This window comes from Diprion similis, chromosome 8 (assembly GCF_021155765.1).
Source record: "Diprion similis isolate iyDipSimi1 chromosome 8, iyDipSimi1.1, whole genome shotgun sequence".
NCBI classification, from domain to species: domain Eukaryota; kingdom Metazoa; phylum Arthropoda; class Insecta; order Hymenoptera; family Diprionidae; genus Diprion; species Diprion similis.
The window spans coordinates 11626672-11642127 of NC_060112.1; the positions used below are offsets into that span (position 1 = coordinate 11626672).

The 15456-nt window shown below is 36.8% G+C and overlaps 1 protein-coding gene across 2 annotated transcripts; it reads left to right on the forward strand.

Annotated features, from left to right (window-relative positions):
• Window positions 1-8588, forward strand: LOC124409360 (pyrethroid hydrolase Ces2a). 2 transcript variants are annotated; one of them, XM_046886936.1, is made up of 6 exons: window positions 1-552; window positions 3053-3338; window positions 3630-3815; window positions 4417-5184; window positions 7570-7873; window positions 8195-8588. In XM_046886936.1, the coding sequence occupies exons 1-6, from the start codon at window positions 277-279 to the stop codon at window positions 8586-8588; spliced, it is 2214 nt and encodes a 737-aa protein (XP_046742892.1). In that variant the 5' UTR covers window positions 1-276. The 2 variants fall into 2 exon arrangements, with proteins under 2 accessions (XP_046742892.1, XP_046742891.1); XM_046886935.1 differs by having other exon boundaries at window positions 2-552; window positions 7567-7873.
• The last annotated feature ends 6868 nt before the right edge of the window (window positions 8589-15456 follow it).

Consider the following 15456-nt stretch of genomic DNA (forward strand, 5'->3'; position numbering starts at 1 on the left):
CAATGTGAAATCTATTCGATAAAAATAAAACGACCGCGATTGGACCAAAGTGGGGGTAGACGATGAAGTCCTTTTATCAGAGGCAGTTGCGAGATTCGAGGACTCATTTTGAAATAAGACTAAACTGTTACGACTATGCTTGAAAGGTGACTGTCATTATTCGTCAAAGTTTTTCAGTTTTTTAGCATTGCAAAAAATTTAGTGACCAAAATTTTTATATCGGATTAATCAACGCCATATCGGTGAAACTAATCAAACTTGTATCACTGACACACGATGCACGAACATCAGTACCGCGTTATTCTCTTGACTGTAATCATTGTGATAGCCGGGTCCGTGGCAGGTGATCGCCTGTCTCCTTCATTAAAGAGGCAGAAACGAATTGTTGGAGGGATCGAAGCTGCTCAGCCACCAGAAGATGATCCCGTCGTATTTGTCAGCAAAAACGGACGAGATGCCCGGATTTACGGAACCCGGGACAAAGACAAGGGCTTCTACGTATTTCGGGGAATCAGATTCGGGGAACCCCCAGTTCGTCGGCATCGATTTCAAGTATGCGGTTGCATCGAACGATGAGTACCTAAGTCAATTAGTTGACGGATCACCGCATTATGTAACACAAACCGCAATTAGTATATACTAGATTCTCAAGATTCAAATCATTCTTGGTCTCCATGATGAGCTTATGATAAATTCAAACCCAAATAGCACCATTTTCTAATAGAGGGAAGGATGAATGATCATTATTATTCAAGATTGAAAATGCATAATGTCATACAAAAGTAATATAATTGGATGAATGCTGAATTCAATTATTAACACATTTAGCAGAATGGTAAGGTCAAAGAACTGTTGTCTCATATGGCATAATATCCTCTAACGATACTGGACAAAAATTTTCGTTAATTATACTATAATGCATAAACATGTCGGCCTTCGATGAATTTAATCTATCAAAACAACGAGCGAAATAGTGTGAACTTTGCTCTAACATCTATAATGACATTTGACTAAGCCATAAGAGATTGGTTTTAGAATTATACAGTTTATACAACTTTCAAAGAATCTGCTCGCATAACCATTAATTTCGTTATAGGTGCCGAGTCATGTATATGTATAGTATATTACACCGATAATCCTACAAGGGACGTTTCAATTCGAGTTAATGTGGGCCTCGGGATAGTCGAACGTTTAACGACCATCGTAAAATGCAATGTTCTTCACTTGGACTGTTTATATCGCTCCACATCCGGTCGACACACCCCCGCGATTACATACTAGCGTAGATAAATTTTATATCATTACTGTTTTCGTGGTCTGCATGAAATGCCTCGTATCAAATGCCTGTTTTTGCCAACTTAAATGTTGTCCCATAAAATGGCTGCATCATTTTAGACCTATCATTGTCTACAATGAAACAAAACACAGAATAGAGCATGCATGTAATGGAATAATTTTCTATATTAAATCAAGCCGGAATAATCAAAACATATACTTGATTCATTTTTATAATTCTATATCATAAAAAAAACATTTTTCTTAGAATTCCTCAAGTCAACGACATAAAAATTGGTGGCTTCGAACAGTGATACATTTTCAACGAAATTTAAAATCTCAAACAATTCACAATCACAACTAAAAATCATGACTTTCGAATTTTCTTATACGTTACCACAACGCAGGATTGAAGTGGTCCGAGAATTTTAGATGCACGACTTGAAGTTTGTTATTTTAAAGTATAATGACCAATATTCACTTTCACAAGCATGAGAAAGTCAAATGAGTACAAAAAACATTCTCTTTATGTTGAACGTCAATTGCGAATAGTATTTATAATTTATACGTAAGTGCAATAGCTCTGGAATACATTAAATATTATGTACATCCTCTTGGTCACTTTTCGTTTCATTGTCAGTTACGACTTACTGTTCGTATTCTAAAATTATCCTCGCCCTATTTCAAATCAAAATCAGGCTATCTCTGCAGCCAGTTGTCAATTTTCGTTACGTGTATAATTGTCTAAGACCCTCGCAAATGGAGATAATATAATTCAAGGCCACCCAAAGGTAACCAATACTTCATCAATTTAGCTACTAATCGTAAGCAGCGTTACGAACAATGCAAGAAGAGCGCATTCTGCGTTGCCTATTGTTAGGCGCTGTTACCGAGCGGAATGAAAACTGGCCGATAATAGAAATCCAGAAATGTGGATCTCCGCTCCACATTCAAACCTACACAAATTTAACAATAATCGAGTATCAATGAACAGAGTACTTATCTAACTTCCGTCTCTCCTGTCTTAGTACATTGCAATCTAATCTGATATTTATACCTCACGAGGGTGACGAATAATGAAGACCGAACTTAAATATATCGCGGAGACTTGCAAAGAAAATTTAGTTTAAAGAGGGAATAACGTAAAATTGCGTTATTATGGTAGTTCTCAAATATGAAATTCGTACAACAGAGAGACAATAAAATCAACGGAGAAGCTAACGATAAGATAGAATTTAACCGGCGCTGGGAAAATTCGACTTCATTTTTCAACGCTGATTGTAGACGTGCCTGTTACTTTCTTATTTGGAAGCTTGCAAGTTGGGTGGTCGTAGGCAAAAGAGCGGGATATATGCGATTAACCTCCGGAGTACACATAATTTAATTTTTCGGTCACTGAGTAGACTCTGGGTCTACGAGACGATGCACTTTTTTCACGGTCTACCATTTTAGAACTACTCGTGCCATTGACTTGAAAAATGCTTAGATATTCCTCAAATATTGTAAAATTAATCACCGCAATTCGTATGCCTGTTCAGAAATATTAAAACATCGATAAAACTCCTGCAATATATATGTGTATTTTGTTTTATGAAAAAGGGAATTTCGAGAAAAAAAATTTATTTTAAATATCTTCCATATTTTGGGTAAAAATGTAAACAAATTCGGGTCTAATAGCGGTGAAATTGAAACTTGAGGACAGACACATACCCTGTGTCTTCTCTCAGCATTAATTATTTTCCATCTTTCAACATTGCCGGGAATTGCGTGCTTACAGAGACCGAGAGGAGTGAATTTGGAGGGTGACTTAAACGCGACGAAATGGGGAGCGCCCTGCCCCCAGCCCGATTCGTCAAAAGAGGGTGGCGTAATCGGATCGGAGGACTGTTTGTTTTTGAATGTTTTCACTCCCGCCTTGCCAGACGAGGGGGACGGTTACCCTGTGCTGGTATGGATTCACGGAGGGGGCTTCAGACGCGGTGCCGCCTGCCAATACGAGATGAGAAACTTAATCAAGAAGAAAATGGTCGTTGTCTCTATACAGTATCGATTGGGTTCCCTAGGCAAGCTGTCTCACCATTCTAGACTTGAGATATTTTTTTTTATTTTTGTCTTACGCGACGACCAGGGCGTCGATTTTTCATTTTTAGACATCCTGCGTCTTTCAGCCATTCAGAATTAGTCCTTGAACAATCGAAAAGCTTGGAAATTATAGGCTTACGGTTAATATGTCAGTTGCATAATTCAAGTAAAAATAGAACATCGACACCGATAAATTATAAAAAAAGATATTTCTATCTATAAGATTGGGTAATTTATATTCTAAGATTAGCCACATATACCTATTCGCACAGGATTCTTGAGCACCGGAAGCAAGGATCTACCCGGGAACAACGGCATGTTTGATATGATTTTGGCTGTCAACTGGATCAAAGATTACATCGAATTCTTTGGCGGTGATCCACGGAAAATCGTCGCTTTTGGACAAGGAACCGGAGCTAGCGCTGCTATGATGCTATCGCTATCCAAACTGACGCAAAGTAAGATCGGAAGTAATTTACGAATTGTGTCGACAAATTTACATAGTTACCACAGCAGTTTGCTGTGTCTTGAGAAACTCATGGAAATATCAGTTGAAATTGATTTTATACGACGACTCGAATTTCTTGTAATGCAGAAATTTGAGACGTTATACCATAAGGAGTACCTCAAAACAGATACTGGTAGAGGGGGAAGAGAGGGGAAATAAAATTGATGAATTGATAACAATTTGCGCACGGCCTAGGCGATTTGCAGTGATTTCCGGAATGGATAGAATTACTATAAGGAAGAAATTTTATTTCAAGTTACTTACAACGATTCCCGATGATTCCAGTCATCTCGAGTGATTCCTCGTCATTTCAAAGAACAGTCAGTTCCTGTCACTTACAATTTCACTTCCAACTGTTCAATCCGTGACAACCTTGAGCGAATGGTCTCTGAAAATCACGACTTTATTCCGGCACCGATTCTTCGATGTTAAAACAAATTCAAACATATCGATGAACTGATATTATAAAATATATCCCAATCCGCAGATTAAATTCGCTGTTTATAAAATGTTCGATCGTAATATCGATCCCCGATTGAACTCGTTTCCAGGCTATTTCAGCGGACTAATCGCGATGTCTGGTTCCGCATTATCTCATTTCGCCATCGACAAAGATCCAACGACAAGCGCGAAGGCTATCGCCGAGGCGAACGATTGCCCTGTCGAGGATGTCTCGGAGATGACGCGTTGCCTGCAGGAACTTCCGCTGGAAAAATTGATAGGCACCGATTCGTCCCTGGAAAGCGTTCGCGCATCGGTTCAAGGCTTCGTCGCCGGTTTGGCGGGGGTTTTGGGTCCGGGGCCCGTGGTAGAGGGCCAAGACGACCAGCGATCGCTGCCTAACTTCCTGACTAGGCCGCCCGAAGGCTCCTTGGATCTTGGGGAATTCCCGGAAATTCCACTTCTCATAGGCGTCGTGAAGGACGAAACTGGCGGCGCTGTTTCCGGTCGTTTCCGTGATGAAATCCAGACAAAGGTGGACACGGTTCCGAATTTCGTGGACAAGAATCTGGTCGAATCTCTTCAGGGAACGATACCGAGTTTCAAAAATGCTGGAAAGGAATGGCAATTCGTTCCCGAGGCCTTCTCCAAGTACCTGAATATCCCTGACGGTACTCAGGACGAAGGGAACATCTTCGCCAAGGTGGCCAAGGCTACCGGAGACGCGCTTTTCAACGCGCCAGCTTTCCTCGCTGCTGAACAATGGTCGAAAAAGGGTAAAGCTTTTTTGTACAGCTTCGATCATACCAACGGGAAGAATTTCGGCAAGGGATTTTTGCAAGGATTGCCGTTGGCTGAGGCGAAGGAAAATGACGGAGGTAATTGCGGGGCAGAAGTCCTGAGATTGACATTATTTTTAATTACATGCGTGACGAACTGCAGTTGAAAAATAGATTCAGAAAATTATCGAAACAGATAAATTGAAGAACAGCTGAGGTTTGAGATCAATAATTGAATTACGTTTTCTGATATAATGTTTATTAGAAAATCATTTCCTTAGAACAGAAAAAAATATGAAAACCGTGAATTATGATCGATATCGTTCAGCGAATAATAATTATAAACTGCGACAGCTCATATCGTGGTGGAAATTCTGTTAATGTCAGATTCGTAGAGTTCGTCCAATCACAGTGAATCATAGCTCACTTGGTTCGCGATAAAAGAATTCTTCACGATTCATCTGCCGTGGATTTTTGATTGAACGTACATATTTTTGAACAATGCATAAGTGATTAATTTATCATATGCGACTTTTACTGATTTTACTTAAATTGTTTACTCGGTCAAATGATGAAAAACTAAATGAAAAATTGAGTTTAGACGATTTGTGGATAATTCAATGACTCACAAAATGAAATTTAAGATTTGTTAAAGCTGGGTACGTGGTGTAGTTTTTCCATTAGAAAAAAGACAGAAGAATATGATATCTAAAATAAATGAAAAGTTAATAATAACGATTTTTTCATGTGAATCTCGGATTCATGTGGACTAATAATAAAAACGAAATTGTTCTGTTCCTGAGTTTCCAAAATTGTATCGTTTGTCCAATTTCGATGAATTCTCAGGCCAAAATGTTGTTTTTTAATAGATTTCTTACGATACATATTGCCTGGAGTTGATTTAAAATAAGGTTAATACGTTTTCTTCCTCATTAAAAAATAATGACTCTTTTAATTTGAACATATGATGATTTTTCATACAACTTTATTGTTAATGAATGTGGAGGCAATTCGAAAAAAACCATCTAGAAAAGATTCGATTTAAAATCCATTTACAAATAAAATGAATTACAAATCACTAAAATGGGACAAAGATTATCCGTTTCTGGCATAGAAATTTTTTACATTTTTTTTTTTTCAAACGATACGCTCAGGTAATTACTGCAAAATTATACTCAATTCGGGTTTCTCGGTTAAAAATCGTACGTTTTAAGCTTTTTTTCATGTTCTAAGGACACGTTATTTTATTCGATTATTCCTTTCTTTAGGCTTTGGATCTAACACATTACACATTTGTGCATTTTTGGATAATGTTTGAAAGAATTTTCGATTGTAGATTTTCGTATGAAATTTTTCAAACACACGCTAAAATGCAATGGTTCAATTTTTCATTCCTTAATCATCCCGATTGTAAAAAGTTCGCGTAATTCGTGTAACTTTTCTGCACCCGCTTCGTACCTGGGAGCGAGTGTAATTACGTCCGATAAAATGACTCGCGATATATACGAGTTCCAGGATCCCAAATAATTACCAAGCAATTATACGTGTACATATACACGTATAATATGTACAGGTATACATATATATGTATATACGTACTTCCTGTGTGCGCACAGCGAATAGCGTGTTAGAATATGTTATGTACCATAACGACTGCAGTAAAGAACCAAGGAGGACCGGTTGCAAAAACAATCCCATCCTACTCAGTTTGCTTTTTCCTTCTGAAAATTACACGCCGGTACAACACGTGTAACATATAGGTATAAACATAAATAAATTGTGTTCATCTTCATCTTATACACACTTCGAAAATTTATGTAATAGAAATTTCCCTCCGTTGTTTCGCATAATTAAAACGCATACGAAGTTGTTTGAATATATTTAACCGGATGAACTTGACTTCAGCGTTTCACTGCTGAAGAACGGTAGAAAAATATGTTGTGATAATTATTAGTTAAACGGTGCTTCGACACTGTAACAGTATGAATTACAAGTTGGTATTATAATGTTTTGGAAACAATGGTGAAACGCGTTATGATCGCGGGTGTATTTATTCCGAAAGCGAATAATCCACGAGCGTGTATAGGTATGCAAATGTATTCATCGATGATAACGCGGCGCTAAATCAAACCATCTTTTTATTCCGCAAAGGCATAATTCACCGTGACAAATCACTTTATGCAGTGCGCAATTCTCTCAAACTATAAATTTTCAGGATAACAAAAAATCGGATGATCATTGTACATCTGTGATTTGCAAAATGAGGGAATCACTAATTACGCGATACTTCGATACAAGCCTTCATTATAATTCTCCACAGTATTCTGCGTTCGAGGATTCATTTTTTACTCACAAGTTGATAGGCAGACTTTTTAACTTGTAAATCAATCAACATGTGATGACACCAAGGTTTTTTGCTTTTTTTTTTATCTCAACCAATACATGAAAACAACAATAATCGAAACTCCATCATTACTGCAGGAGTTTCCAACCACGGTGACGATTTGGGATACATTTTTGGGAGGAATTCTATTATTGGCGAACGACTCACTGACGACGATATAAACGCAGAACCTGTCGACCCCGAGGATGCGGAAGTCACGGATGTCTTCACGGAAATGATAGCGAACTTTGCGCGAAGCGGAGAATTGTCGGTACCATCCGCGAAGCCGGAATTCCCTGGCGGAAATTTGACAAAAATTCCGTCTTTCACCGGCGGCAAGGATCCAGCAAAGACCAACCCATTTATCAGCGTCACATCGAAGCCCAGACTCATGGAAAATTTCAGGTAGCAAAAAAATTTTTTAAAATTGCAAACGATGAGAATGTATTCGTATATAGCATTCCTAGCAATAATCTCCACATTTTTATAACCTTAATTTGCAAATTGGAAAAAATTTACATTCAAAAGTTCAGTAAAAATTGTAAATTTTCCATTTCTTTCTCCGCAGAGTTTTAATTAACAGAAAGTTCGGTAAGAAAAATATGTCTCCAGTATTTTTCTATTAACGAAAGGCATTTTCACACAAATTCCAAGAGTGATGTCAATTCAAAGTATTTGTCAATTGACGGGGAAAAACGATTACACCTGATATATCCATGCTTACAGATACTGCGAAATAGGACTGTGGACTGGATCGGTCGAAAGGATCCAATCTCCAGCTTGCGGACTGTTCAAATCGAGCGTCGAGAGGGTGGAGAAGTTGGGCCAAAAGGCTCTGGAGGCAGTGAAGCAAATTGGTGAGGAAACGATCGGAGTCGGTCGAAAGGTTGCCGAAGACGTTGTAAGACCGGAAAAGATTACCTCAGACGTTGAAGATACGGTGAAGAAAATAGTGGAGCGCCCTGCGGTGATCGGGGGTGCGATTCGAGGTCTAATCCCCGGCTCTGGGGTAATCGAGTCGCCCTCTTCGCAGTCAGAAAGAGTCCAAAATCGTCCTCGTCCACCGTCCCAGCGAAATATGGGTAGTCTGATACCTCGGCGAGGATTTCTGCTCGGTTGACGACCAAAAATTCTTTGTTTTCACATACACAGAGAGAAATTTCTAGTTCTTGTTACTGCACAGTACTTATAATTACTTCTAATCTAGTTCTGGGTATCTACTGAAATAGTTAACTTAACGGACAGATTTAACGTTACTATCACCAGAAAAGTTAGTATTAACAGTAATAATATCTAAATAGTTATCAGTAACAAGTTTTTTTTTTTTTTTTTGCAAATTCAAATATTTTATACAAATTTTCTAACAATTGAAACAACTAAAATTTCCCTCAGTGCTGCATTTAAGTGATACTTTAATCCTTTTTCGATCGTTCGAGTGATTATCGGTGACATTGAGAGTTGAAGACACTAAATAGTTAGCAGTTGATATTAAACGTTCTTATAATTCAAGTATTTCACCAAAATCTTCTAGTAACTACGACGAGTGAAACTTTTCTCAGTGCAGGATTCGAATAATACCTTAATACTTTCTTAATGGTTCAGACGAATATCGTTTATTATTATTATTATTATTATTATTATTATTATTGCTACTACCATTATCGTCATTATCACCGCAGCCACGTTTTGCTGCCCATAGAAACTTTTTTCTCCCCGTATCAGAAGCAATTATTGACCTATAATCATGTTTTAGACGTGTGTTATATCTAGTGCTAATTCATAATACCTGGAGGCAAGTCACGAGAAAAAGATATCGTTTAGACGAATGAAAATTAACTACATACGCACGGGATGGAAATAGATTATTTATGTAATCATGTTTTCGTAAGATAGTTAATCCATTCGCGTTAGACAAATAAATTGAGATACATAACGATCATTCCACTCCGCTTCCTTAAGTTCTCGAATCCCACCTTCTTGTTTTAACTTTAATACTCTACTTCAATAATAGATATCTGAATTTGACTGAATAAAGTTGGTCAGGGTTACGTTCATAGATTCGAATCGCAAGCGGCATTTGTAATTTAGTAAGCTAACAAATTAATCGATCGCTAATCCCACTGCTTTTAAAAATGGAATTGAAAAATTCGTTTCAGATACTTACTGACTTAAGCTAAACGCTATCAGCGAATTGGTTTCTTACGTACTCGTCAAATCCTACGAAGTTTTTTACGACAATCCCTAAAACAGATTTTGCCATGTATTATAATCATTCGGGATGTCTGAATGATATGTAAAATATTATTCATAAAAATTTGTTTGGTAAACACAAAATGCAAGAAAACAAAGTTCATTTGTCTTCTTTTTTGCTGCAGATCATAGATTTAACGTTCGAGTTTTTTCTACCTGTAGGATATGATATTGCGTAAGGTATATGCGGTACATAAAGCAACTAGACATTAATGCACAATATAAACAGCGATGATTCAATTTTTAAATAAATTCAAATTAACCTCAAGAGAAACAAGAATAAAGTTAATTTCGTTCCTCCTGAATTAAGCAGTATCTTAATGATAACCGAGCAGGCTAGCTCGTGAACCGGATGCTGGTATCGATAAGAAAAAACCTTCCTACCCAGTATCACGTTACTATTGTTATTATATTCCCTGTCCCTCCGCCCAGACGATCCTACACTTGTGCATTATTTACACAGATGTATCTCAACCTTCGTAGGTCAAAGTATCTTACATTTTCAGCTATAACGTACCACGCATTATAACGTGAAATACAGGGACACTCACTGGTTTATATTCGCCTCGAATCGAACAACTTTCAAACCGGTCGAACGATTTTAAAAATGAAACGACAAATTGAGCCACCAATTTTTCATGTAATATAAAAACTTTGATCAATGTTAATTTTGGGGCTATGATTTCTTCAAAGAAATACGCTTCTACGCACAATTAAAATCATATAATTCTACTTTTTACAAGTTGTTTTGATCGATCTCAAACAACAAATTCATCATTATGTTGCCACAATTTCAGAAAGAAAATGCATTCTAGGGCACGACGGACTCCCTCCAAATAATGATAAAAAAAATTGTGTATTTTTTTTAAGTGACTGCATTTTTTAATTCTACTCGTATTGCATGAATCATTGATTATCGATCAATATTTACGACCAAAAAAATTTATACTACGAAGCAAATGGCCTTTGTCTAAGATATGATTTTTTTAAATGTTAAAAATATTTTATGAAATAGATTTTGGCCAATTTGTACGGATCTTATCAACGAAAGAAACGGATCAGAAATACCCGGTTTTATTACATTGAAGATTCTAAATATAAAACCTTTTCCGAAGTTGTTGATTTCTTAGCTTGTCTGATTGAGACTGACTCAGATTCCTATCACATTATTAGGAATCTTGTTAACTCATTCGTGTTCACTATCATTAGTGCAAATGACGTGACTGAATATTTGCCTAACTTATGTTTCAGACCGTCCTAACAATTCATCCGTAATTCGACTTGCCATATTATCAGGGGCGATAAGTTTCTAAGAATAATTCGTAGGTGTAATAAGCGAGTTATAATTGTACGGAAGAATGCTCGGCGTACAGTTACATTACATGTATAATTCGCTTCAACGACTGTCTTGAATCGACGTTGCAGGCACTGCCGCGATATTACGTAATAGCATTATAGTTGATAGATGAAGTTGACGTACAAAACAAGAAGAAGAAAAAGGAAAAAAGGTAACTGAAAACTGGTATAATTCATTGTCAGGTCTGTATAATTACACCGGCGGTAAAATTGTGACGTCAGAGACTGCGCAGTGCAGTCTACCTACTCGATGCGATGTGCCTGCAGTCTCATAATCAAACCGTGTGAAAAATCGAGTTTATCAAACTCCAGGCAGATGGCGCAACCGGCGAGTGGGTCAGAGATTTTCAAACAAGTAGCTCGAGGCGCAGGCTCAACTCGACTAACCTAAAACTATGCGACGCAGACCTGCTGCCCATGCAGAATATTTATTATACGTCTTCACATCGACGCCACGCAATACGATTGACCCCGATACCAAATGGAATTATGTAATTTGCATCGCATTCGGACAAAAAAGTCCCACTTCATTCATCGCTTTAACACATATATCTACATATAGAAATCGCATTATCCTCGAGCCTCAAATCAAAAACGGCGGACAGTGAACTTCTTTCAATCTCGCTCTGATTAGTTTCTACTGTGAAGTCGCGTTATAACTGATACGTAAGGTCAGATTCTGTTAGCCAACGAAAATGACGCGCTCCGACATCTGGCGGCAGAAAATTTGACGCTCTCTGACCGGCCCGTATTTAAATATAAATAGTATTCGTTGATCTATTTTTCACGATATATACGTTCGATTTAACTAGACTAGAGCCTCACAGGCTGCACAAGGTTTTCTGCATCTTAATATTCGTGTAATTAAGTTACAACGGTCCGCTGGTTGTCTGATTCTCACCGCCATATTGCCTGGAGCGGAGGGTGGAGCAAAGTGGGCCCCTTAAGAAAATAATGCCTAAAATCCGAATAAAATGTTTGGTGTAATTATGATTTTCGAATAATTCATATTGTTGATGTAGTTAATTTTATCCCTTGTTATTTAAAAAATTTCAAGGGGCCCACTTTGTTCCACCCTCCCCTATTGTCAGTCCCAAATTTGAAATAATACTCATTGACCCGTGGAGCAGAATACGGAAAATTGACGGTCTATTACGAAGAAAAGAAACTTGTTCATAAACGTAGTCTGAACAGTTAATTACGTCTTATGACCGACTTTCACGAACATCGAAATGCGAATTAGCACCTTTGATCGACTTGTCTATTATCTAATCTCTCGCCGAGTATCGCCAAAGCTGCATGATTACACTTTGCGTTTCCATTTCTATCGACAATTATCGTGAGCAATAATAGGAATGACTTGTGTATAATAATTTTAGACCGATTAGTTACATCAGCGTCGCGACGATAATCCGATATCAGCGAAGAACTCGATCCAGACTTTAAATTTGAAAATTCCCAAGATCAAAGCTCACGTGGAATTGTTGCACAGTCGACTGTATTTACCGTACAACTCCAGTAATGTTTTTGCGACGAGGATACATACGTAGGTATGTGTGTATAGACAAAGTTCTGCACGATCCGCAGGTGGAGCGAAACAAAAAAATAACACAGCGGGTAATTCGAAATTGTTCATTGCAGAGGGACAGTGTAATTGTTAATGGCATTCCTTCCTTTGTCGTCGCTGGATAGGCACGTAATAACATTTAGACGATGTACCGGCGCGGTTTAATACGTGTATTTATAGAATTGTTGTTGTTTTCACCGCATGCAACGATTATTATCCTCTTATTTTTTATCGTCCTTCTCTGTCGGATCGTTATACTACAAATATAGCTGCAATTACCATACGGAGTAACTCCAGGATAAAAAATGGGTCACCAAATCGATACGGGTTATAGAAAATTTCAAGTTACAATTTTTGATACTGACATATTATATCATTTTTTACAGTTATTTTAAAATTCCCATAGAATATAACACGATGATATGTTTCTCTTCCACGGACAACTGCATTGACAAATTGAGAAACTGTGTGAATAAATATTTCAGGCTTCATCTATATTAGTGATCAATGAATTATCTAATGAACAATTAATTGTGTTAAGGAGGTTATTGAATCGACATTCGATACCCTTTTGGTAATTTGATAATGAAATAATCGAATAATGAGCTAATTTTGTGAATTTGTATACTCGTGAAATCAACCGAATATATTAGGTTGTCGACCATTAGAAAGTGATTGGAAATGTTCATTAGTCGATCCGTAATTAATTTAAGTAATTATTTCTTGCGTCGTTGTAGCTTACGAAGATGCGGAATCGACAAATCTCCGATGTGTGACCATCTTGTAATAAAATATGGGAAAAAGTATCGATTCTGGACTCACGAACTTCTCAAGTAACATTTCGGTGATATTAGTGTTGAAAAAGAATTCATAATTTACTGTAACGTGTTATAATTAGCTAGTGATAGTCTTATCGAGAATTTGCAAACCAATTGAAACGAATGGAATTGAATTCTAGACATGAGCGGACGAAAGGCTGTAAAATTAAAATGAATTACGGTTCGCACAGGGTATTCCGAAACGATGAAAAAGTTCATGGCAAGTCAAGGCTTAGAAGCGAGTCTCCAGTGCAAAGCAACGTTATGTAATCATTTCGCAGAAGTGAAACAGAGCGTATTTAATAAAATACCTCCCGACAGTGAAACGAAAAACCGCAACAATAATTTATCATTATAAGCAGATGCTTACATTGGCACGTAGAAAGAAAATTATGATATATTAGCAGTATATATGTATATAAATTTCTTTCTACATATACTTCCAATTTAGATTCATGTCCGTCGGTATATATATTATATATATAACGTAATGTGGTTTTTAAATATCACTGTGAATTCTCTTCATTTGTGTAATTTCTGACCCAAAGATTTGACAATTTTTTACTTTTGTTTAGACATATTGCTCGTGGTCATTTAGAATTGCTATTAAAATTGGCAAAGCATAATTTGAAGAGTGGTCGAGAAAACGTGCATAAATCTAATACAATTGATTGAAATTATTTTTTCACCACGCTGCCATAATTCATGTTTTACTGACAGGTAAAATTTTCGAAAAAAAAAACGGTAAGTGAATCTGTGACCAAGTTTGCAGTAGGTGATCGTAAAAGCGTAATAAAGAATAATGAAAGAACAAGGTTTAATCAAAAAATTTATCCAACTTGAATCAAGTTATCATCTTGCTTTGAAAAACTAAGGGAGTTGCTAAGGGGAATCAAATTTATTTAGAATGTATTATTCTATTATTATTACAATTAAAAAATCTGTTTTTCAGCGACAATTTCCTGCATTTTGATTTTTCACACGTTTAACGATTCAGCTATAATTTCGGTGGATATACAAAATTAACCAAAAATGATGTCACGACCTTCTTGTTTGCAAAAATAAATTACTTCCAGAATTGATTCGACATGTTTTGGTTTAGTGTTAATAACTGAATTCAAGAATTTCTACGAAAACAGGTTTACAGCTATTTAAGGCGATGCCGTACCCATCTTCTTGACCAACCGATGTTGCAAGTTTTTCTTTACAGTTCTAAAAGTACTCATTATAAGTTTTTCATATCGCAATGGACCGTTTACAACGAGTAAAACAATCTCGTGTCAATGGAAATTCAATATCATTTGCATACGGTTCGCTTCGATTTTTAGAGTGGGATCTGGACAATGAATCTTTGCATAATTTAAAAACGAATAAACGATTTTCATACTTATCAACTTTTTGCTAATGAATTTCTGCAGTCTCTATAAAATTACGGTTACATCACACCTTGATCTTCAATCGTTATACTTGAATTGTTAATCAATTTTATTTGTGAATTTTTTTACTTCAAGTACCATTTTGTGGTTTACTGTATTGGATTAGAGTAAATTTATCTCCGAGACTTATTCGAATTTCTCTCAAGTTTTAAATCCCCCAAAAGTCAGAATTAATAGTTCAATCTTAACTGTGGCATTACAGTTATCAGGAGGAAAGCAACTGGGTAAAAGTCAACGACCAAATTTCTTAGGTGAAGCTGCATAAAAAATTATTCTCTCGCGTAAAATCACGTGATGCATTTACGAGCCTAATAAAAGTTTAAGATGCCACGCTTTTCTCTCTTGTCTTTATTTCATGGGTTCCATATGGCACATAAAGTTGCGTGAACGAGGGCGTCGTATCAAAGCTACGATTCGGTGGTCAAATAGCGTATAAAAAAGAAAGATAGCGATAAAAAAATTGAAAGAAAAAGAACATAGCCTCACAAAATTATCATAAAAGTCACCTTCAAGATTCTCATCTCCATAAAATAAAATGAACTTCAACCAGTCGTAGCTTTG

What these genes read in the sequence shown, in the direction of transcription:
- LOC124409360 (XM_046886935.1), top strand. Translation starts at nt 277, where the DNA reads ATGCACGAACATCAGTACCGCGTTATTCTCTTGACTGTAATCATTGTG. An exon ending in TTCGTCGGCATCGATTTCAA is followed by an intron (nt 553 to 3,052) that starts GTATGCGGTTGC and finishes GCGTGCTTACAG; the next exon opens with AGACCGAGAGGAGTGAATTT. An exon ending in GTATCGATTGGGTTCCCTAG is followed by an intron (nt 3,339 to 3,629) that starts GCAAGCTGTCTC and finishes CTATTCGCACAG; the next exon opens with GATTCTTGAGCACCGGAAGC.